Genomic DNA, 24,717 nt, shown 5'->3' on the forward strand with positions numbered 1-24,717 from the left:
AGAGACGGAGACAAATAAGAGACACAAAAGAAGGACAAGAAAAAGACAGTGAGAATAAGGTTGAGACAGAGACAGAGACAGACTTAAATAGACCGGCACAGAACTGTGTGTCATGGCGGCACCGCTGCACTGCCAACGGTATTCACAGTATTACTGCTTTCCCTCTGCTTATACCATACAGCTGTGTAGGCTGTTTGTACTGCCCCGTGTGGGAGAGAGGTGAGACTGTGAAGCAGTGTATGTATGTGAATTTGTGTGTATGTGAGAGCGAGAGTGAGAGAGAGAGAGAGAGAGAGAGAGAGAAAGAGAGAGAGAGTGAGAGAGAGAGAGAGAGTGAGAGAGAGAGAGAGAGAGAGGGGGGAAATGGGAGAGGGAGTATGTGTGGTTATGTTGGTATGCGCGCAGTGGGGGAGGTCGCTGATTTGACGGTTACAAATTCCACACCTTTAAAGAGTATATTGATTACAAACGGCTCTCACAATATTCGTTGGTAAATGGCCCGCACGTATAGAACACTTTTATCCAAAGCGCGTCACAATGAGTAGGTACATTCCCCCATTTCACACAGACAGTCATACACCAATGGCAGCGAGCGACCACGCAGGCTGCGGGCGCAGCCATCTGGAGCAATATGGAGGGTTCAGTAGTATCTTTCCCAAGGACACTTCGACATCCGGACTGGAGGACGTGGGGATCGAACCACCGACCTCCTTTATCCAAAGCGATTATTAGAGGACGACCCGCTCTACCTCCTGAGCCACATTCTTTAGCTTATAATACAATATTCTTAACACATTTAGAATAATCTAATCAAGTGAAGTATATTTTATTATATATATTTTTATATATTGTATACATTGTATATATATCCAATATATTTTTCTATTCCAATTAAATGGATTTATAAATCTGGACTGGGACTAGCTCTACATGTGCATTGTGCGTGCTGCAGAAAGTTTGTACCTCTCCAGAGTGCTGGGGCAAAGCTGTCCATTTAGTCCTTAAGACAAACCAAAGCCTGTTAACGATGCCCCTCTGCCTAGGAGGTCATAACTCACTCCAGTGGAGCCACCGACCACACAGGGAGGTCACATCGTACGAAGAGACGAGGCTCCAGAACCAATCATAGACGTGTTTGATCTCCAGTCGAGGCGGATGTCCAGCTTAGAAGTGCTGAGCCCCGCAACATCTTTGTCAGATGTTTTGCCTACAGACAGGCCACAGATGAAAGGCCGAAGGTCAGCCCGACAGGGTGAGGCATTTTAACTGCACCTTCGCTCCACACACACGCCCGCCCGCACGCACGCGCGCACACACACTCACACACACACACACACACACACACACACACACACACACACACACACACACACACTCACACACACGGGTAAAACACAGGTCACTCATGCTACACATGTTGACGTGATACAGGTCCGTCTAAAGAATGTCCAATGCAAAGCTAGGCTATATCGTTCTCTCACACTTTTTTTTTATCATTTTTTTTTTTACATTTTCTCCACAATTGGCCAATCCCTGCTGTCCTGGTCATTGCTCCACCCCCTCTGCCGATCTGGGGAGAGTTGTAGACTAGCACGTGCTTCCTCCGATACATGTGCAGTCGTCAGCTGTTTAATTTCACCTGCCAACAAGGAGTTTCACTGGCAGGACGAGGCGCATTGTGGGAGGATCACACTATTCCCCCCTAGTTCCCCTCCCCCCGAACAAGCGCCCCGACCAAGCAGAGGAGGCACTAGTGCCCGACTAAGCTGGAAGTAACACGGGGGCTCGAACCTGCGTGTTGGTAGGCAGAGAATCTACCGCTGCACTAGTCTCGCTTGCCAGACTTCCCTCCCTGCCAGGAGAGAAGTCTGGCTGCATGGAAACAGGCTGCTGGTATAAGCTCTGCCATTGGCTCCGACCCGCTCTGACTGACCGGCTGGGACCATATATGGATTTCCTTTCTGCTCCCTCCGTGACGAATCTGTCTATCTCAAATGCCTCTGCCGCTGTGCGTGTCGAATCTGTCGATCTCAAATGCCTGCGCCGCTGTGAAACAATAATATCAACAATGCTAGCTCATTGCTACACGCTAAAAACGATTGGATCTGGATTGTGCCTGCTTGGTACTTTCGTTGGATGTTTGTAAAGGTTAACAGAGCCTTTTGCCCCGCTATACCAGAGTGGCGGTATTAGCAGCCAGACTCTACCCCGTTGTAGGGAGAGAGTCTGGCAAGCGAGACTACCGCTGCACTGCCGGGATGCCAATCTTCTCACACTTTTTCATATCATGAACTCTTAATGTAGTCCACATGAGGGCCACGGACCACCTATTTGATGCGATGTTGCTTCTCAGACCCAAATCTGAGAGTATTTTTATTGTCAGATATGATTTTGTGCTGAATTCCACAACTGTGTTGTGTAGAGAGATAACAGTGAAAAACTATGATCAAAACAGTCATTCTTCGACATTCTCTAATTGTTTTATACTTCATGTAAACTGAAATAACTGTGAAGTTGAACAATTCATCAATTTGCTGTGGACCCCCTGGAAACCCCTTCAAGGACCCTGGTGGTCCCCGGACCCCACGTTGAGAACCATTGGTCTCTCACACACTGCAGATTGAGTGCATTATGAATATCTATGACCTGAGCATGGTCAGATGTTCAAGATAGCACTCGCACATTCCCAGAAACACACCCTGAGATAGCCAGGCAGACGATTGATTGAGACAGCTGTTCGACCACGTCCAGTCCAGCCACAAAACATTGAACCTCACTGATGGAGGTATAGGCTGTAAAACAGTTTACAGTTAATGACAAGTCATGAAGTACCTCTGCCTTCGACAGGGAGCGAGCCAGAGATACTTCAACCTGACTGTTGCATCGCCACAGCTGGATGCAATAAAATAGCTCTCGTTTTGTGTCACAATCATGAGTTAGGTATTGTGTTTTTTATTGCTCCTGGTACATCAATATGGGACGGTGTCTTGTCGTGAATTATATTGCTCTATTACTTTCCAACTATTCAGTCAGTTCAGGACTGTCTGTTCTGCCAAGGGAGTTATGGCTGCTGCTCACTTCTGGAAGGCATTACTCCACTGTCACCCTGCCAGTTTCAAAAACCTCTGGCCCAAAATATGACTGAATTATCCAATCTTTACAAAACCATTAAGTAGCTTAGTCCAAAATCAATTATATTGCATCATAGTGAGGCGTGTTGTCCACCCTTTGACTCTTTCAAAACTCCACTTCTCCATGATTACTCTTTCAAAGCAGGCAGTGTGGATCACGATGTTTTTTGTTATTCCTTTTGAATTCAAGTCGTCTGGCAGCTGGCTGCCTGTGCGTAAAATCCAGTAGCACTTTGGAGCAGCAGCCTGTGCGCACAGCTATCCAGAGGCGCACTGGCGCGGTTTCCCCTTTCTCCTCCCCTTCCTCCGAGGCTGCGGTTCAAACCCTGATGAGAAACAGGTGAATCCAGTAGGGTCCTAGGCTAGCCCGTTTGTCGAGGTTGAACAACCCTCGTAAACATACTGCAAAACACACACACACACACACATACACACAAACACGATGCGCACCTGCCACGGCTGCCAGTAGCGCGAAACGTTAACTTTGCAGTTAGCTTGTAACTTGTTGCTCTTTCACCAAAGCACCCAGACACATAAATATCCCTGTTTTGTCCGTCAGAGCCTTCTCCAATTTCCAGGGAGAGCCTATTTCAAGGCATCTTGGTTAGTCAGCGAAGTCAATTAAACATGAAAAGCCAGTTAAATGGCCTAGTGAAGCCTGCAGTATCGCGTGTCACCGTCACTGAACCAAAAGAGGCTCGAATTTTTTTCAGCCACTGCCACTCTGACAATGTAATGTAACGCAACGCAATGCATTACTCGTTACTCATTCGAAAATAATTTATCACGTTTAACACAACTTTCTTTAGCCCAATATAATGCATTGTTAAGCTGCATTACATTACATTCCCGCTACACCCCTAAACTCGGCGTTTGCATCCCATCAAATATCTAAAACCATGCAAGCAAAACCACATAGCCTACTTCCATCCAGATAGTACAGTAGCCTCAGAGAACTATCATCTATCATAAACTAACGCTAGTTTAGCACGTCTCCAGGCCAAGAGAATACAACCTAACTTTAGGCTACAAAAAAGATCATACGGGGTGATTATGACGACGTTGATTTAGATTTTTTTTTGTAGCCGCCTAACTGGAATATTAATTGAAATTTAGCAAATAACTAGGCTCCTCGTTACTGGGTCACATTAGCATACTGGACTGAGTTCGTTTCGTTACCATGGCTATTCTGAATCGGGGCCAATTTCCCAACGGCAGAAAACCGACATGGTGGCTTCGGCTGACAACATTCACCTAACATTCACCCAACTGCAGCAGCAGCTTCTCGTGCCCTCACACGTACCACCGCACCTGTCCTTATACCCCCCAAACAATCGATCCTATCTATCGTTATGATAGACTGGCAAGGCAACCAACTGCAGGTAAAATAGGCCTAGTACTGCATGGTAGCCTACAGTAGGTTATGGAAATTATCATTATAAGACCAGAACCGCACAACCAACCGCGCAGGTATAGAAGCAACGTCACAGATGGGATCACTGCCCAAAGTATCGCCGCATAGCAGCCAGTCTATAAATGATTATCCACAACAACAAACCTACCTGCAATTCAGTGTGGCCCGCGGCGTCCTCTGCTCTGTGTCAGGGTGACAGTAGGACAAGTCGAGCAGCCGAACGAAGTGTAGTCCAGGTTCAAGCGCGTATGAGCCGCTGCTGCTGTGGACACAAAACAGTCCTCTATCCACATGGAGAGGGGTTGCTGCTGAGCGTGGTTCCGCTGCCAGCTCAGGGGCTATCGGAGACGTACGCCCCCTCCGATTGCTTCATCTCTCTCTCTCTCTCTCTCTCTCTCTCTCTCTCTCTCTCCCTCCCTCTCTTTTTCTCACATGCGGATAAACACGACTGCCTACCGCCTGCTGGCACGTCTATTACACAACAACTATACACAACACGGCACGCAGATCCAGAAAGCAGTATAGCCATATAGCCTACCTTGGCTTGACTTGGCTAGACATTACTGTTGCCTTTGGAAAAAATGACGGCATTGGCATTGACATCATCATCAGACATCAAACCCTGACACACCCACCCTCCTTTTCTACAACATGTCTACTATAATAGCCTAATAAAGGTGCTATAGCCGAAGACGAGCTGTTATGCACTAAAGATGTGTTGAACAGTCCACTGGGGCCAGCTGCTGGTAAAGAGGAGTCATGTGATGTGAAGGCAGGTGAGGCACCTGGCGTTTCTGGCAGTGGCCGCAGCGCGCAACAGTCCAGTCAAGAAGACAGAAACCATAGGATCAGCGGAAGATCTCTGGGTGAAACTCTACCTCTCTCCTCTGGCGCCTATCCATTGGTTTGTTTGTAGAAGGGAAGCTGATACCATTTCCTCCTGCTGAAGTCTGCACCTGCCTCCATTACCCCCCTCTCTCTCTCACACAAACACAAAAGACACACTCACTATTGTTGGATACTAGCCATGCAGTGCTCACGTCACGGTCAGAGTAGCCTATTTATACTGGGTGTCAACTCTGCATTGAATGATCAAATCAACCCCCCAAATGCAAATATTATATTATATTATAATGCGAGGCCTATACATTTGTTTACCACTGGGCAGGCTAGCTAGCCTGAGTGAGATAGTTTTTGTTCCTCTCTCTTTTGCTCTGTCACATTCACCAGACTGTCTACGCTGCACAGCTGAGTTGAGGAGACGGAAATAACCTGCGCAGCTCAGAGGATTGTCCTAATACTATTATTACATTACTACTGAGCCAGCAGGAGAGAGGGGTTTGGACAGTGGGGAGATGGGACAGGTAGAGCAGGAGAGACACTGAGGGGTTTGGACAGTGGGGAGACGGGACAGGTAGAGCAGGAGAGACACTGAGGGGTTTGGACAGTAGGGAGAGAGGACAGGTAGAGCAGGAGAGACACGGAGGGGTTTGGACAGTAGGGAGAGAGGACAGGTAGAGCAGGAGAGACACTGAGGGGTTTGGACAGTGGGGAGACGGGACAGGTAGAGCAGGAGAGACACTGAGGGGTTTGGACAGTGGGGAGAGAGGACAGGTAGAGCAGGAGAAACACTGAGGGGTTTGGACAGTAGGGAGAGAGGACAGGTCGCAGGAGAGACACTGAGGGCTTTGGACAGTAGGGAGAGAGGACAGGTCCCAGGAGAGACACTGAGGGGTTTGGACAGTGGGGAGAGAGGACAGGTAGCAGGAGAGACACTGAGGGGTTTGGACAGTGGTGAGACGGGACAGGTAGAGCAGGAGAAACACTGAGGGGTTTGGACAGTGGGGAGAGAGGACAGGTAGCAGGAGAGACACTGAGGGGTTTGGACAGTAGAGAGAGAGGACAGGTAGAGCAGGAGAGACACTGAGGGGTTTGGACAGTAGGGAGAGAGCACAGCAGGAGAGACACTGAGGGGTTTGGACAGTGGGGAGAGAGGACAGGTAGCAGGAGAGACACTGAGGGGTTTGGACAGTGGGGAGAGAGGACAGGTAGCAGGAGAGGCACTGAGGGGTTTGGACAGTAGGGAGAGAGGACAGGTAGAGCAGGAGAGACACTGAGGGGTTTGGACAGTGGGGAGAGGACAGGTAGCAGGAGAGACACTGAGGGGTTTGGACAGTGGGGAGACGGGACAGGTAGCAGGAGAGACACTGAGGGGTTTGGACAGTGGGGAGAGGACAGGTAGCAGGAGAGACACTGAGGGGTTTGGACAGTGGGGAGAGGACAGGTAGCAGGAGAGACACTGAGGGGTTTAGGTGTTTGGACTGTGGTGAGAGAGGACAGGTAGCAGGAGAGACACTGAGGGGTTTGGACAGTGGGGAGAGAGGACAGGTAGCAGGAGAGACACTGAGGGGTTTGGACAGTGGGGAGAGAGGACAGGTAGCAGGAGAGACACTGAGGGGTTTGGACAGTGGGGAGAGAGGACAGGTAGAGCAGGAGAGACACTGAGGGGTTTGGACAGTGGGGGGAGAGGACAGGTAGCAGGAGAGACACTGAGGGGTTTGGACAGTGGGGGGAGAGGACAGGTAGCAGGAGAGACACTGAGGGGTTTGGACAGTGGGGAGAGAGGACAGGTAGCAGGAGAGACACTGAGGGGTTTCGAAAATGGGGAGAGAGGACAGGTAGAGCAGGAACATTTAGGATGAAAATCACAATTTACATCACGTTATTGTACATAGATTATGACTACTGTGTGGGGACATGAACAAGCAAAAGTAAACAGACCCACCACCTAGAACAGATCAGAGAAAGTGGACGTGGATTTGACTCAAGGAAGTATTCCCAAATGATGCAAATGTATCCACTTGTCCTCATATGTCATTGCAATAGAAAAGGTGACCTCTAACAGAACACAACTGAGCTTCAGATTACTGACACATGCAGGCTTTGAACTAATGTAGGCCTATTCATATGTGTGTGTGTCGTGCAACTCTGATGTGCTAGTATGAATTGAGTGTTATCTAGCTATATGTTTCCCTTAACATTACTGTTGTAGTGGGGGTGGTCTGGAAAATAACTATGAGTCACCCCTCCTCTTGCCTGGAGAAGAGGACACGGTCTTCAGAGAGAGAGATGCTGATGAAAAGGAGGTGAGCTCCTTAAGGAGAGATCCAGAGAGCGATACAGTGCACAGGCACAAGGGGAGACGAGGAGAGATGGGCAGATACGCAGCAGAGTTATAAGGAGATCTATACATGCCGCTCAGGTCCAGACTAAAGCATTATATCTGGCGTACTTGGAGCAGGAATTAAAGTATGCTAAATAAAGGCAAAAATGGCATTAAAAAACGTATGCTAAATGGACAAGTTCCTTGCTAAATGTTAGCGAGGCAAAAAGCACTGACGTTGACATACCTATATGCTACCCTATCAGAAACATTCAGACCGTACTTGGTGCGGGGAGTGTTTCTATATACCATCTTGGTCCGGGAATGTCATGCATACATTCCACTTAGTACTGTAATTAGAATTGATCCTGGTGTAGGGCCGCTGAAATGTAACACTGGAGCAGAGGGAACGCTTCCTTCCTCCCAATCTAGATGGCATTGATCGGACCTTAATCACAGCCAGCCGAGCGGGGTTCTATCAGAGCAGGGTTCTATCTGATGGTGGCGAGTATGAATTTTCGCCATGAAGTAAGCCTCTTTCATAAGTAGCCTAGCCTACAGCCACAGCCTTTATATGCTAACGTCCATCTATGAGTCAGCTTAGCTCTGAGATACCTCCACCAGCCCACACTCACTCTGTGTCTCTCTGTATCCTCTGGTTGTCTAGACACCAAAGGATACCCTCTAGTCTCCCCCAAATGTGGGCCCCATAATAGACAGACTTCCATGTGGGGACTGCTCTCCCTAACCTTCGACAACACCCCAGCACCCCCCACCCCACCCCACCCCACCCCCATCTGCCTGTGCTAGCTTTGGGTTCCATCATAAGTATGGGGGAATCCACACCACCTCTGTCTATTTATCTGGCTTGGGCATTGTAACAGATACTATTGTAATATCACATCTGTTACCATTCAGTAATAATAATATCCATCGCTTTTATGAGTAGACAAAGGAAGGTGGAACTGCACGAGACCGTCAGACCATTTTTTGGGGTCTTCGTCTGTGTGCAGCAGCAGCAGCAGCAGAAGTGGGAGAGAGACCCGCACAGCGAGGCCGGATATGAGAAACAAGAGAGGAAAAAAGGAACATTCTAACTGTTTTTCAAAGTCTGTTCCGGTGACAAATAATAGGACTTGAGACATCAATGAGGTGCTATGTTTACCACCTACATACAAACACACACACACACACACACACACACACACACACACACGCACGCACGCACACACACAGTACATAGGTCTACGTTCTGTTAACGCGCCCACAAGAAAAGCACCCTCACATGCTGCTGCCACCCAGAGACAGACAAACACAGCCCTGCTGCTGCACATCTGGCTGTGGACAGAGACAGAGGCCTCTCTTTGTGGTGGGGCCCCAACGGGTGGCGCCCCCTGGTGCCTTTATGCTGTAATGAAGCCCTGCTGAGGAAGCAGCCACTTTGAAAGAGATGGGTCTTTTCAGCAGAAATATTCCACAGGGCATGACACAGGATCTCTTCCATAATAAACAGGCCACTGGGGGTTGTTCTGCTCTTTGTGTGGCTGCTTGTGTGCACGTGTGTGCATGCTGCTATACAGACTGGCTCCTTCTTTAAAATGACGATGACCAACTTTCTCTCCTATCCTTTCGCTTTGATTCATTTTGCTGTTCTCCCATCTCTATTCGTCGTCTTTTTCTGTATAAATCTGCCCTAAAGCTGGGCCCCAGCTTCTGTCCTGCTCAGCCCAAGTGGGGGATGAAGGCGGACTCATATATTCATATTAACATGCATGGCTGCACGCAATCCAGTGCACAATGTGCACACAAAAGATGCCACAAATAAACAACTTGTACGGATGGACGACATGCACACGCACTACATGTGTCATGCACCTGCTCACAGATAAGCGCGCTTCAAAACACACACACACACGCACCTCTCAAAATAGGACAAGGAGGATGCTTGGTAGCCATGTAATCTGTCCCCATTTGAATTTGTCTCCATGGCAAACAACATATTAAAACACTAGAGGCCAGAAGGGACAGTCTTGCACACACACCACGAGACACATTCATGTTGTCACGAGAGACGGTCACACTAGCCCAGAGCGGTGAGGGCAGATAACTGCAATCCCTGCTATAAAAAGACCAGCTGACACAGCCAACTAAAATGCCTATAGATAAACATGGCATTTCCCAGCTGCCCGGCCCATAGTGCACCTTTTATGATCCCACAAACAGAAATACTCTTTTGATGTAGGGACTGTATTAAAGAGAAACATACTGCATTATACGCTAATTTTACACAGGCATATGCCAACACTACTACTACATGCACAGGTACCTGGGGGCTTGTGATTCACCCAGGCAAGCAGTGCATTTTGTTCTCAAATATATATACAAAAAGCTGCCCAAAGCAACCACGTGATGCTGTCTTGCAAAGTAATATCTTCCGAGCCATATCGCCATCTAGAGGCCACAGAGCATTTTGCAAAAGTGAGTGGGGAGTTTTACTCAGCCTTGGGTGCCTCTGTAATAACGACTGAGCTACGACCCAACGACCCAAAACACAAATACTGTAACAGGACATCACCTACTTTATTTTTCTTATTTAAAAAAAAGAAAAGAAAAGAAAAGAAAAGAAAGAAAGAAAGAAAGAAAGAAAGAAAGAAAGAAAGAAAGAAAGAAAGAAATCATTTCAGATGATCATTTCCTCAGCAAAGTAAAACAATGGCATGGAGAGAGACAATAAATCTGTGGAGATGGACACACATTTAATATTTTATCCAGATTGCATTTCAGACATAGGGTGTGACTTATAACATGACATTGGGTTTTAAAATCTGCTGGGCGCACAGGGTAAGAGGCTGTAGAAAATCAGAATCAGAATCAGAATTCTTTTAAGATATGTTTTCACATACTTGAAGTTGGAAATTGTCTTGGTGTGATTGGTGCTCATGTAACACTGAAAAGAACAAATGCACGAGATTAAAAAAATATATATATATATATATATAAAGAATCTAAAAAGATTATAAAAGATTATAAAAAGATTCCGATATTAACAGATATAATGTTACCAGAGTTGATCAATTCTAACTTAAGGAGTCTGTTTACCTCATGGCATCACCTCATCCTTAACAGAGATCTTGGTTTTTGTTTTCTTCACAGTTTCACCTTCTTCAATCTTGATTTTTGCCTTCTTTTTTACTACTTTCTTTTTGTCTTCCTCTGCTTCCTGCTTCAGATGGGGCATTTCCTTCAGCTTTTGGAACTTCTTGAGGTCAGCGCAGAACAACACCTACAAGAAGGGAGAGACACTCTTTTGATTATAGTGGACAGACAGGCAGACAGACAGACAGACAGACAGGCAAGCAGGCAGACAGACAGACAGGCAGACAGACAGGCAGACAGACAGACAGACAGGCAGGCAGACAGACAGGCAGACAGGCAGACAGACAGACAGACAGGCAGACAGACAGGCAGGCAGACAGACAGGCAGACAGACAGACAGGCAGGCAGACAGACAGACTGTAGAAGGATGTGACAGATCCTGACCATCAGAGAGTGATGAGTTACTCACAGAGTGTGCCCAGCCAGCATAAGGACCCCATAGTTTCCTGAACAAATCCCCTGTGTAAAAAGACAAGACAGGCTATTATGTGAAGTTATAGATTACAGACAGCCATACTTCAATGTTTGGAACCTGCATGGACACTTCAAGTACTTCAACTACTGATGAGGAGAATGAACTCTAACCAATATCTCGGTGAACTTTATCTGTGATGCTCTTTTGTCCACTGCCAGCAGCGTATTTGTAGTCTCGTTTAGCAATCTGCCACACGTGTGTATCTATGGGCACGGCCTCTGTCTTGTCCAGGGACATCAGACACACACAGTCTGCCACCTACAGGGAGAGAGAAAGGCATCATTCTCACACTTTTGCCATGTATTCACAAACTGCCCTTAATGGCATTGGTTATTGTTAAAATGTCACCTCACATGCCCTCTTACCCAATGAATACAAGGAACGCTACGTCCACTATAGATCCCGCCCTACCTTGGTGCCTACACCAGGGAGGGTGCGCAGCGCGTCGCGGGCCTGCAGATATGGGACGCTCCGCAGACCCTGGAGCCACTGGGGCCCATGGGTGTCCAGAATCTGCTTGGCACTCTGCTGCAGGAAGCGAGCCCTGTATCCGAAACCCAGATCCCTCAGACGCGCCTCTACGCTGCTGTCTGCCAATCACAATGCAAAAAAAAAAAGAGTTATGATACCAATATGCAGGCCTTCTACACATTTTCAGTTTCAAAATTCCATACATTTTCCAGATCTTCATTTTGGACTGGAATGGAAGATTTTTCACAGCCTTCCCACACATCAATAAATATCATAATTGTGAAATAACAGTGGGTCTATAACTGCATATAATGTGTAGCTAATATGTGTATTAAGACTGAACAATATTTTATCTTACTTTTCCAGTGTGAGTAATCCAAAACATTGAAAATATTGATTATTGATCTTTTCCAGACTTTTAAAAGCTTTGTAGAAACCCCGAATATGTCAATATTCTACAGTACTAAACAATCTTTTTGGTCATGAAATGTCAATATGAAGGTCAAAACTGGTAAGGATATGAACTGAAAATGTAGTCAGCATGTGAAGGAAGAAATAACACAACACACACACACAAGAAACAGACGGAATAAACATAGTGGTGTAACAATACAGCACCTGCAAGAGCAGACAGGGAAGGAAAGTCGTAGTAACTGGTTTGATCCAGCTGGCTCAGCGGGGAGCCCAGAGACTGGCACAGCCGCTCCACCATGCCCTGGATACGGGAGATATGGTTGTTGGAGGTGCAAATAAAGGAAAACAGGCATTCGGTGGGTTCCTGCCGCAGCATTCGCACGCCTGAGGAAAAGGTAAACAACACACTAAAGTATTTCAGACATGTCTCACAAATCAAATACTGACTCAATCGTTACTTACTGTGTAATAAGAAAATCGTTCACTAGAATCATATTGTGAAGATATGGTGAATTAAGATATGGTGAATTTAGGATATTGTGACACATAATTCTGGTGTCTAACTGATCATAACAAACACATTTTACTTAAATACTGACAAAATGAGGTCTGAAACATTTTAAGGAATATTATTTTTGATATTTCAGTACATACTGTGACATAGCCTAATATCGATATCGAAAAAATAACCTGCTTATTGTGATATCGCCCAGCCCTACACACAAACACACACACACACACACTGACCAGTGAAGGTGTTGGCAATGTGTCTGAAATGGGGGTCCGCTGCTCCCCACTCCCTGTACAGATCCCCCAGCTTCACATTCAGCTGGAAGTAATCCCTTAGCATTGTTTCGTCCTTGGTGTCCAGCTCTCGGGTCACTGCCAGCGGCTCCTCCTCCTCCTTCACAGCCCCTTTAAGTCTCTTCTCTGGCTTGTTTGGCCCCTGGAGCGAAACACTGGCTCTCCTCTTCCTGCCGCTCCCCTCTACCTGCCCTTCTTGCTCATTGTATACGTGGTACCACAGAGTGTCATCTGTCTGGGTCAGAGTCCACACTCGTCCTCCCATCACTCCAGTCCAGTGGCCCTCTGCAGTCTCTCTCCAGCTGTGGGTTGTGACATGATACACAATAAGATATTGCACTCCGAGGGGAAATTCAGATGTCACAGCAGCAACTGCCAAAGATAGTAAGAATCGTACAGGAAAGGTAATAATAATAGTATTGATGATGATGATGATGATGATGATAATAATAATAAAACTATGAAATGTAAAATATGAAGCTATAAAAAATGTGTCTAAAGTATATGTTGTGGTGTTGTTGGACCTGTGCAATAAATATAAATGTGTTAGTTTAAGGATATCTGCGTCCAGAGCTGACGAACTCACCGGAAAGTCTGTCCACAGCCAAGAGTGAGATCCAGACGCAGCTCTGACCTGCTGCAGGACAGAGATCTCCACAACTTTGTCCCCGATGACAGAACCGCATGCTGGGCCATAGTTATGGTGAAGCCCCGGTGTCCAGTCCAGTCAGGGATTAAACCACGCGCACAGACTCAATACACTGTACCGTACCGTTGATATGAAACTCACTGTACTGCGACATAGCAGTTGAATCCAACGCCAGACAATAATTTATGACTTTACAGGGGTATACAACTTCATTTAAACACCTTTTGTTTACATTATACAGCCATGCAGCCCACGTACAGCCATTGTAGTTAACGACATGACTTTCACGGAGTTTATTTTTACTGCCTACGATGGACAAAAAATACCTTACACTGCGTTTCAAAGTTGTCCCTTTCAGAGGGTGGTGGTTTAAAACAAATGCATGTTTAGGTGCATTATACACAAGATATCCCCTACGATAAATTCGAAGTTAATATGGTTATTTCATGTTAACGGTTATCCAAAATTACATAAAATCTCTGTCTGATGCAACATTACTCAGATTTCGGCCTCCCTTCCTGATGTCAACACAACTGCTGATTGGCTCCCTCAGTCATAGTAGGCGGGGACGTCTCTCAGGGTCATTCAGGATTTGTCAATGCTGTCCGTACGCCCCGCGTTTGATTGGCTCATATTTTTACAACTGTCCTCCTCGAGAATTACAGGAAGTTGCTCCCTCTCTCTCCGCCTCTCCGAGAAGTCTTCGGTGGCGTGCTTGTGTGTGGCTCCGTATGCTCTGGGGTTTGCCGGTGAATGTTGTGGGAAAATGGCGGATACGTTGACACTCTTCACTTCCATCGGGCTCAGTGAGCAGAAAGCGAAAGAAACGTTGAAAAATGAAGCGCTGAGTGCTGCCCTCAAGGACGCAATTGCTCAGGTAACCCTACGACCCAACTAGCTAACTGGGTACCAGCATGACACCGGCGTGACAGCCTTGCCCGGGGTGGTGCTTTGAATCATTATTTGGCAAGGCAATAATACAACTATCTAGCTAGCCCATTGCCCCCTCTGCCATGTTCTCGAAAACAGTAAACACCTCCTTTCCTATTTCAGGTATATCTGTTGAGTAGCAATGTAGCAGCAGTGTCACTATACTTTCGGTTTCACATGGTTTAGTTTGAGGACAATCCTGCCTGTCACACTTCACTTGTGGAAAACATCCCCCAGCTTTACTACTACTAGTAAATAATATGGGCTAGCAATACTAGCCCCTATTGGTCCATGTCCATTGTGATGGCTTTAACACAGTCTGCTCTCTCTCAAGATTCTATCTGTAATGTAATGAGTGCTGGTCTTTTCCCCGCTGGTTTCAACAGGCCCAGCGTGCTAATGGGACGTCAGTACTGGACAAAGCCATGGGCACATTGCTGTACAGCATGGCCTCTCGCCTCAGAGACACCAAACGCCTGGCATTCCTGTCAGACTACATCGCCCAACGCAAGATCTGCACAGAGCTGCAGCTGGCAGGTAATTTGACATGTCATACCCTGACTAGTAACGAGTAACCACAGATGAGTGATGGTGAATGACGAAAGTGATGCAATATTTAATAACCATAACACAGAGTATATTCAGAATCTGCCAAATCTAAATTTCCACAATTTTCCCAGAATATTTATACTACATAATACAACATTGAGTTTCTTCGGGATATGCTGCCATCTCCCAGAATGATCGCTAAAACCAAGCAAACCAAACTTGGAAATATTGATGAGATGGTGTTGCATCAGCATTCAGATTAAACTCACCCGCCCCTGCCCACAGGCAAGAATACACACACACTCTCACTCACAAATACGTACAAAGCATTTCTACATCCCTCTGTTGTTTTAGCTGCATTGGACTTTGTGAAGAGCCATCCTGAGGACCCCATCAACCAGAAGGAGTTTGACGATGCAAGTGGAGTGGGAGTGGCCATAACACCAGAGCAGATCGAAGATGCAGTAAGGACAAGAGCTTGCGTGGAATATGCTTTTTTGATAAGAGTGGACTGGTGTTTACTGTTTACTAGTTGTGGTGTGATCAATGACAGTGGAATGTTTTCAGGTTGAGTCAGTGATCAATGTACACAAGGATCAGCTGTTACAGGAGAGGTACCGCTTCAACATGGGGCTGCTCATGGGTAAGATCTCAGACATGTTTGGATCAATATTATTGAGTCCTTCAATGCCATGGACATTGTTAAAGCCTTACAGAGCAACAGTGTCTCTCATTGAGCTTTTGTGCCACTTACAGGAGCGGCGCGCACTGCTCTGAAGTGGGCTGATGGCAAGATAATCAAAAATGAGGTGGACATGCAGGTGGGTTTCATTTTTTATTTATTTTATTTTATTTTATTTTATTTGTTTATTTGGCAGGGACATATACAAAAAAAAACATTAAACCCCATAGGGGAAGAGATGCTTTGCAGCAGATTTAGCCATAGGCTACTTTCCATCTGGAGTCCCTGGGCAGGTGGATACAAAGGCAGAGTCAAAATAAAATTCATAAAGTGTAAAAAAACAAAACAGGGAAAGGCACAGGTTAGTATGATAGAGAGAATAGTATTAAAAAAATACATACATGTATATAGAAGCCAAGAATAAAACACCACCCACACATACACACACACCAGACAGTACCACCATGTGGTTTATCGTGCGTTCCTTTATCGCAAAATAACTGGGATGTGGAGGCATCACATCCGTTTTGTTAGCGTTCCATTTGCAGAAAACTTGAGCTGGGAAGTTCACTGTTCATTGGTCAGATCCAGTCGCTAGCCAGGCTAGCCATTGTTAGCAATAACAATTGACAACATGGCATTTTGCGGATACAAACACTGCAGCCTCATGTCCACACAGATTGAAGTTAGGCAGTGCTGTGTGTACAGCTGATTTAATGGGACACAAACAAAACAGAAGTGCTAAACAATATTACTACGATTACTACTACTGTTGTTGCGCGGCGCAGCCATCTTGGATTTTTGAGGTTGGGGCTGCTGAGGCTCCTACGAGTTTGGAATGGGAAATACCAGCTCTGATGACGTCACCGCCCAGCTCATGACCTTTGAAGTCGTAAGATTACCAGTCCCCAGTTATAAAGGAATGCACGATTAGTGCTGGCAACACTGGTTGCTCAGGAGCCACCTCTTGGCCTCACGGGAGAAACCACTGTAGTTTGGAAAATTCTTTATACTCCTGGGTAACCCACTCCTTTATGGCTTTGAAGGAGAAAGCAGTCTGGGCAAATACTGACTTTCTCTGAGGAACAGAGAGAGAGGTTTGTCAGTACTAGAGCAAACCCAATGCATTTGCTCTTAATGTTTTTTAACTTTGTCAATCATTGTGGGAGGTCGGTAGGTGGCCATGTCTTTGCACAACTCTAACTCTGGCTTTGTGCTCACAGGTCCTGCACCTCTTGGGCCCCAAGACAGAGGCTGACCTGGAGAAGAAACCTAAGGTTAACACCTCACAAATGATTAATCGCTTGAACAGGAAACGCTTTGATTTGGTCTGTAGTTAATATCTAATCTTCATCCTGCAGCCTCAGAAGGCCAAAGCCCCCGAGAATGGGGTGAAGAAGGAGGAGGTGGCAGCGAACGGTAAGGCCAAGTGGATGTGGATGGCAGAGATGAGTGAATGAGCAGGTGTGTCAGGTGGTGTGTTTTAATCGTGTGTTGGTTGTTAAGGTGAGGGGAACCACGAGGGAAAGTCTCTAATGGAGCAGCTCAGAGGAGAGGCACTCAAGTTTCATAAACCAGGTAAGAATGAATTACGTGAACAGTTAGATACACTGTGTTGTCTGCTGTTCTCCACACACCAGATGCAGCAGTTCAAGTGATTACTTGCACCAAGTCTGTTGACCTTTCCTCCCTGCTTTGTCCCTGCAGGAGAAAACTACACGACTGAGGGCTATGTGATGACACAATACACCATGGAACTGCTTAGGAAGCACCTGGAGATCACTGGTGGACAGGTAGAGAAAAATACACTTTAGGAGTATTACGTTCATTTTTGAAAAACAAACAAACAAAAAACATCCTCACGTCTTTTCTCATCACCTAGATTGAATTTTCTCCATCCCATTTTTGAATTCCTGTAGATACGCAGTCGCTTTCCTCCTGAGCCTAACGGTATTCTTCACATCGGACATGCCAAAGCTATCAACTTCAATTTTGGTTATGCAAAGGTACAAGTATTTCAGGATTTTCTCACCTGAATTGCCCACTAAATTTGATTCTTCAGTCTGCTGCAGCTATCTTCTGTCTCTTCTCTCTGTCTATCTAAACCATTTTTTCCCCTGTAGGCCAACAATGGGATTTGTTTCCTGAGGTACGATGACACAAACCCGGAGAAGGAGGAGGAGAAATACTTCACTGCCATCAGGGAGATGGTGGAGTGGCTTGGTGAGTTTGAGTCTGTTGAGCTGCGCTTTCCCGATCGAATCCGTAAGCTTTGCGGGGTGAACGTCTAAAGAGGATAGTTTCTCATCTGTGTTTACTGTATTACACAGGCTACAAACCTTACGCTGTCACTCACGCATCGGACAACTTCCAGAAACTCTATGACCTCGCTGTGGATCTTGTTCGCAGGTGAGTGTGGAAACGAGGTGTTTGTGTCGGTCAAAGTGCACGTGCGGTGGGGGCAGGTGACTTCACGGTTCTTTCTTTGCCGTCCTTCAGGGGTCATGCCTATGTGTGCCACCAGAAGGGGGAGGAACTGAAGGGCCACAATCCTCCCCCGTCACCGTGGAGAGAGCGTCCCGTCGAAGAGTCCCTGGTCTTGTTCTCCAGGATGAAGAAGGGCCTGTTTGCTGAGGGCGAGGCTACGCTCAGGATGAAGATGGTCATGGAGGACGGGAAGATGGACCCTGTGGCGTACAGAATCAAATACACGCCGCATCATCGAACAGGAGATGACTGGTATGAAAACACAACTTGTTGCACATGTGCACATGCCTTGTTCATTACATTCTCAAGATGTGTTTGACTTTTCCCCTGTTCTACTTTCTCCCCCAGGTGTATCTACCCCACCTATGACTACACCCACTGTCTGTGTGATTCCATTGAAAATATCACACACTCACTTTGTACCAAAGAATTTCAGGCCAGGTATACTCCTCCGTCTTGGTCATCTACTCTATATTTGTTCAATAGCATCATTGCATTATTTTGGAGGCTTATTAATGAATGGTTGTTTTTGTGTCCCGTCTTTCAGGCGCTCGTCATACTTCTGGCTGTGCAACGCGCTAGATGTGTACTGCCCTGTGCAGTGGGAATATGGCCGCTTGAACCTCACCTACACTGTGGTGTCCAAGAGGAAAATCATCAAATTGGTGGAGACCAAGACTGTCAGGTAACATTTCTGCTTTCAGTCTTCATGCCTGTGAGCCGTACAAATGTATTCATCTTTATATGTAACTGTCATACATGTAAACTGGCTTGTTAATGTATCGAGTGTAAGGGACAAGGCTGGCATGTTCTCTCTCACTCTCCTTAGTTGGTTGTATGCCCCTGGATGGAAGGATGTGGGTGGGGGGGTGGGTATTGTGTTTGAGGGTAATTTGTCATTATGTATAACCACATTCCAACTTGAATATATCTTGTATGTTGTGAAAATGTAAATAAAGTTTGTAAAATAATAATAAAACGACAACAACAACTATATAACAGTCTGTTGACAGTGGAGACAAATGTGTAAAAGTCATCTTGGTGTAATATGTAACAGGCTATAAAAATACAAAACAGATGGATGCTTAAAAAAATCACGAGGTTTGGATTGGAAACTGATTGCAACCCAAATTTCTTCCAACATCTAGATACTGTCTAAGTGTGCGTAGAAGAGATACGTTTCTTTACAGGACATAAAGAACTCATACGTGATGGTGATGGATGAAAAACATGTATAAAATAACTACTCACAGCTCCCCCGATTTAGTGTGCAATATTTTGACCACGAGTTTGTTGCGTGGTCTTCACAAAAGATTGAATGTGTTCACTATCCTTTCTTTAATTGCAGAGATTGGGATGATCCCCGTCTCTTCACCCTGACTGCTCTGAGAAGAAGAGGTTTCCCACCTGAGGCCATCAACAACTTCTGTGCGCGGGTATGCAGCATGGACCGAGGGCTGGATGGATGGATGGTTCAATGTAAGAGGAGGATGATGATGTAGCGTAATCATATGTTTCTCCATCTGATCTTGACAGGTGGGAGTAACGGTCGCCCAGGCTACGATGGAGCCCCACCTGTTGGAGGCGTGTGTGAGGGACGTGCTGAACGACACGGCACCTCGAGTCATGGCCGTCCTGGAACCCCTCAGAGTCACCATTACTAACCTTCCTGAGAGCTCAAAGGTGTGTACATTGTTTACACACACACACACACACACAGACACACACACACACACACACACACACACACACACACAGGCGTCACACACCAAGCTGCCAGGAGACTTGCTGTATTCTGCGCTGAATTATCCCTGACATTCACTTCTCTTTCAGTCAGAAGTACGAGTACCAGACTTTCCTGCCAATGAGTCCAAGGGCAGCCACGTGGTTCCATTTACACGCACCATCTTCATCGAACAGGGTGACTTCAGAGAGGTGAAACATCCTAACTATGAACATCGTCATTGTGAATATACAGCACATTTCTTTCTGCAGCTTTGGGATAGTGGTCAGAAGATGATGGACACCTCTTACTTTGCAGGTGATGGAGAAGGGCTACAAACGTTTGACCCCAGAACAGCCAGTAGGCCTGAGGCATGCTGGTTATGTCATCACTGTGCAGAAGGTCCTCAAGGTACGTTTCCAGACCTTTCACTACACAGCGCTTAAAGGGACAGCTCATCCTAAAATCCAAAATACATATTTTCCCTCTCACCTGTAGTGCTATTTATCCGTCTAGATTGTTTTGGTGTGTGTTGCTGAGTTTTGGAGATATCATCCGCAGAGTTTCTGCCTTCTCTCCAATACAATGGAACTGGATGGCACTCTACTTGTGGTGCTCAAAGTGCCAAAGAAATACATTTGCAAAACTCAACAGCAATGTCTCTTTACAGAAATCATGACCCCGTTACTCAAAATAATCCACAGACCTTGTTATGAGCAGTTTCATGTAGGAACTATTTTCTTTTGACCAAACTACACCCGCTAGCTGCTAGCTACAAAAGAAAATAGTTCCTACATGAAACTGCTCACAACAAAGTCTGTGGATTATCTTGAGTAACCGGCTCATGATTTCTGGAAAGAGGCAACTAACACAAAATGATATAGATGGATAAATAGCACTACAGGTGATAGGAAAAATATGTATTTTAGATTTTAGGGTGAGGTGTCCCTTTAAGGCATCTATTATGGCTTCTCCTTAATTTTGTTATGTTGACATAAGCAAACACTTGATGCTGGTAATGTATGCTTTCTTCAGCATATGTTTCCCCCTGTGCATGACTTTACTTCAGTCCAGTTCTTTATTGAATCCCAAAGGGGAATTGATTTGTAGGCAGGTATAAAAAAGCAAAGACAAGTAACACACAGACATACAATGCATGCATCCTCTTCTTTGCTTTACAAAACCCGTCTCAGTCTGCGCCTCTCTCCTCGCACCCTGTCACTCCCTCTCTGTTCCTCAGGACCCTCAGGGTAACGTGGTGGAGTTGGAGGTGACCTCCAGTTCCACTGAGACTTCAGAGAAACCCAAAGCCTTCATCCACTGGGTCAGCCAGCCACTGCGGTGTGAAGTACGCCTCTATGAAAGACTGTAAGTCACAGAAGGAGCTGCAATTGAGTCTTGGCAACCAACAATCCACGCCATCTACATGGCTTATTCACTGACGCCTCTTATTGTGATTGTAGATTCATGCACAAAAACCCAGAGGATTCGTCCGAGGTGCCCGGGGGCTTCCTGACTGACATCAACCCTGTGAGTAGTAGTATCTCTGCGCTGCTGAGAGGAACTGGGAGAGAAGGCGTTCTTGGAGAAACTCATGAGATGTACCAGTAGGGCTGATTCTTGAACAGATCTCTCCTCTCTGCCGTGTAGAATTCCCTGCAGGTGATCGACGGTGCCTTTGTGGACAGCTCAGTTAAAGGAGCAAAGCACTTTGCCAAGTTCCAGTTTGAGAGAGTGGGCTACTTCTCCCTGGACCCCGACAGCACAGCAGACAAGGTACAAGACAAGGCTTCTGCTGTCGTTTACAAATCTGTTAGTAACAAAAAGAATGATGTTCATTAAATGTGTCAATGAATAAAAAATAAAATCCAAAAATAAAGTGTGCCCCAAGCAGAAAGTGTCAATGGTAAAGCAGTAGTGTGAGATGGAAAATGTATAGGAAAAGGCATCAGTAAATGGAATACTCAAAAGTATAATGAATATTTTACAAATACATTTATAAGTTTTGTAATTCATTGTTATTCATTATCATTTAAAGACAGAATAATTTAATTTATTGCTGGACACATTTAACACGTTCACTGCCAATGACGTGTTTTTACGTCAAACAAAATCCAACCGTTCACTGCCAATGACGTGTTTTTACGTAAAAAAAAATCGATTTTGTTTTTTTGACGGTGGGATGTGCATCCAACCCTTTTACATCTCTTATATAAGTATTGGACGTGTACAACGTGTACAACCCATTCCACCGACCCACTAAGTGGCGACAGTGCTTTCCTGACTAGAGGAAGGCAAGCAAAAAGCAGTGTGACGAAGCCATTCTCATGAAAATGGATTGGCGAAAACGCTTTCGTTTTCGCGCTGATTGCTGGCGGTGCGGGTTTGCAAATTTGCATAATAGATTACGGGTGGAACACACTTTGAAACACGCAGCATAAATATGACCAGAATCGCAAAAGCTTCATCAAAGCTCTCAACCAAAACTCCAAGAAGCGAGCGAGTCCATCCAGACTTCCTCAAAGAGCGGCCGCGCAGACAGGCACAGGCAGCAGCAGCAAAGCAGTGAGACTGGTGACAAGCTTGTGACACGGCCGCTGCAGCCAAGAAGAACGCCCACGGAGGGAGGAGTTGGAAGCAGAGGGGGGTTTCCTGCTGTTATGGAGGAAATTACTGTTCAAAACTATTGTTTAGATGTCTGACGTCTTACTGATGCCAAAAATTAATGGTTAAAGTGACTGTTCTATCGAATTTCACAAAAAGCCGTTTATCTCAAAATAATTTTTCTGACGCTGAAACCATGCTGTATTCAACTGCTAATGCTTACATAACTACTAACTCTACAAACTAACTCTTTTAGACAGAGAAAGCACACATTCTATTAGTTCTTTTGAGATATTGTGTGTTCACAAAATCTTAGCAGAAAAGAATCCTCGGGTCTTGAAAGATGAGCCAGAATCCTCAAAAAAACCCTCTGGCAGAACCTACCTACAGTAAAAAAAAAAATGGCTGGCAGTGAATGTGTTAATTAAGATTTGATTGCATTTTGTTGAATTGCATCATTAACAAAAAATAATATTAATTGAATTGATTACCTTTGTTTACATTTATGTACTAATTAATCAATAACTAATAACTAATCACTAAACTACGGTATACTATAAATTAGCTTGGCAAACTATAGCCTCTATACTACTGCTACTGAAGCCAGATATTCATTGACAATAGGTATTCTATGTTCATGTCCATTCGATATTCAGATGGTGATGCGTTCTCTCACACAATTTTGAAACGGTACCATTACAAATGGTATTATTTTTTACATGTACTCCTCCTGCCTGAGAACATACTGGCACTTAACATGAGCCTGAACTGGGAGTAACAGAAATCTTTCTCTCGCTACAGCTCGTCTTCAACAGAACAGTCACCCTCAAAGAGGATCCTGGGAAGATCTGATTGAACGAGATCAAGCTGCACCTCCTACTTCCCATGAGCCCACAGAAACATGTCCAGTGTATGCTTGTTGGCATCACTCGGTGTGGAACATCAGCAAAGACTTCTTCAGTCTGTAATTAAATCAAATAGTGTGCTATTGACAGCGTCTCTTTCTAAATGGCAGTCCTCCTCATGCTAGCAGGTGTCCTAGTTCAAATCTGAAAAGATCAACCAGTATGCTTGTCAGTCGTGATTTCTTCATAGGAGGAGTATGGCAAAGGCAACTGCAGTGATCACTGTGATCAGTCCTGCTGGGCATATGGTCACTCAGCCAGTATCATGAGCAGCTTCTTGAATTGTTTCTATATCTGCTGCAATAATATGCACTTGTCCTAGCTGAACATTTGCAACTTTGGTCATAGTTCAATGACGGCCTTATGTCTATCAATTTTATATTAAAGAATGAGAATTATGAGGAACACCTGAACCTGTTTGATCATTGCTAACCTGACCTGACGAAGAGCCTGTGAGGGCTCGAAACTTCATTTTTAATGTAAAATAAATCAGAGAAATAATGGGAGCTACCAACAGTGTCTTCCTGAATCTTATAACTGTTATATTGCCACATCTTTTTATCCAAGCTGATGTCACACAGAGGAGATGCTCTCAAATGCACTATATGGTTTGCTTAGAAAAGTGGTGTGCCACTGCCAAACCACCATGTGTTTTTGTACGTCTCAGAGAAGTGGCACATGTCATTTTGACAGTAGACCATGAATAAATTACATTTGAAGAAGATGCAATGCCTCTGAAAAAATATTCATTTTTAGGTTGAAAAGTACACCGAAACGTGCCAACATTAATCTCAAACATGCACTCTGCCCTCTGCTTTGTCACAAAAGGCAACATAGTGACAAGACCTAAATACTTAATTAAGATATTTTTGCTTTTCTCTTTTTAAGCACATCACAGAAAGCACATTTACACAGACAGACCATGCTGAGTACAGAGTTCCCACAGGTCCTTGAAATCCAGGTAAAGCCTTGTTCATTACCTCCTGAAATGCTAATAAGAAAAATAACTTTCTACTTGGTATTGCTATTGCAACATATTGACTAGGAAAAGTCTTTCTGCACTAGATGAATGCAGACATATCGTCTTTGGTCAGCAGGGGGGAGTGTTTCTCTCTTTGTCTCTTTTCCTTATAACTTTAGAACACATCAAATACATTTGT

General features: G+C 45.3%; 2 protein-coding genes across 3 annotated transcripts; one reads left to right on the forward strand and one right to left on the reverse strand.

The window, feature by feature from the left end:
• Positions 1-10,486: 10,486 nt before the first annotated feature.
• ogg1 (8-oxoguanine DNA glycosylase) lies at positions 10,487-14,147 on the reverse strand. 2 transcript variants are annotated; one of them, XM_083641530.1, is made up of 8 exons: positions 13,615-14,147; positions 12,972-13,330; positions 12,429-12,608; positions 11,751-11,929; positions 11,450-11,597; positions 11,274-11,323; positions 10,808-10,991; positions 10,487-10,655 (listed from the first exon to the last, which is right to left on the reverse strand). In XM_083641530.1, exons 1-7 carry the CDS (start codon positions 13,722-13,724, stop codon positions 10,809-10,811), a joined length of 1,209 nt encoding a protein of 402 aa, XP_083497656.1. In that variant the 5' UTR covers positions 13,725-14,147; the 3' UTR covers positions 10,487-10,655; position 10,808. The 2 variants fall into 2 exon arrangements, with proteins under 2 accessions (XP_083497656.1, XP_083497657.1); XM_083641531.1 differs by having other exon boundaries at positions 10,502-10,557.
• Positions 14,148-14,375: 228 nt separating this feature from the next.
• Positions 14,376-24,261, forward strand: qars1 (glutaminyl-tRNA synthetase 1). The gene is made up of 23 exons (XM_083642388.1): positions 14,376-14,554; positions 14,994-15,144; positions 15,511-15,620; positions 15,724-15,799; positions 15,913-15,977; positions 17,062-17,115; positions 17,200-17,257; positions 17,345-17,416; positions 17,546-17,631; positions 17,758-17,844; positions 17,962-18,061; positions 18,169-18,247; positions 18,338-18,577; positions 18,674-18,766; positions 18,873-19,010; positions 19,674-19,761; positions 19,862-20,008; positions 20,159-20,260; positions 20,367-20,459; positions 21,289-21,416; positions 21,512-21,578; positions 21,699-21,824; positions 23,454-24,261. Exons 1-23 carry the CDS (start codon positions 14,444-14,446, stop codon positions 23,502-23,504), a joined length of 2,322 nt encoding a protein of 773 aa, XP_083498514.1. The 5' UTR covers positions 14,376-14,443; the 3' UTR covers positions 23,505-24,261.
• The last annotated feature ends 456 nt before the right edge of the window (positions 24,262-24,717 follow it).

This window comes from Poromitra crassiceps, assembly GCF_964638095.1.
Source record: "Poromitra crassiceps genome assembly, chromosome: 8".
Lineage (NCBI taxonomy): Eukaryota > Metazoa > Chordata > Actinopteri > Beryciformes > Melamphaidae > Poromitra > Poromitra crassiceps.

Bases quoted from the DNA above. Each gene is read 5' to 3' on its own strand.
- ogg1 (XM_083641530.1), bottom strand. From the start codon at position 13,724: ATGGCCCAGCATGCGGTTCTGTCATCGGGGACAAAGTTGTGGAGATCT. The intron at 12,609-12,971 runs GTCAGTGTGTGT...CCTTTTCCTCAG, and splicing joins CATTGCCAACACCTTCACTG to GCGTGCGAATGCTGCGGCAG. The intron at 11,598-11,750 runs GTAGGGCGGGAT...CTCTCCCTGTAG, and splicing joins TCCCTGGTGTAGGCACCAAG to GTGGCAGACTGTGTGTGTCT.
- qars1 (XM_083642388.1), top strand. From the start codon at position 14,444: ATGGCGGATACGTTGACACTCTTCACTTCCATCGGGCTCAGTGAGCAG. The intron at 19,762-19,861 runs GTATGCAGCATG...TGATCTTGACAG, and splicing joins TCAACAACTTCTGTGCGCGG to GTGGGAGTAACGGTCGCCCA. The intron at 20,261-20,366 runs GTGAAACATCCT...CTTACTTTGCAG, and splicing joins AACAGGGTGACTTCAGAGAG to GTGATGGAGAAGGGCTACAA.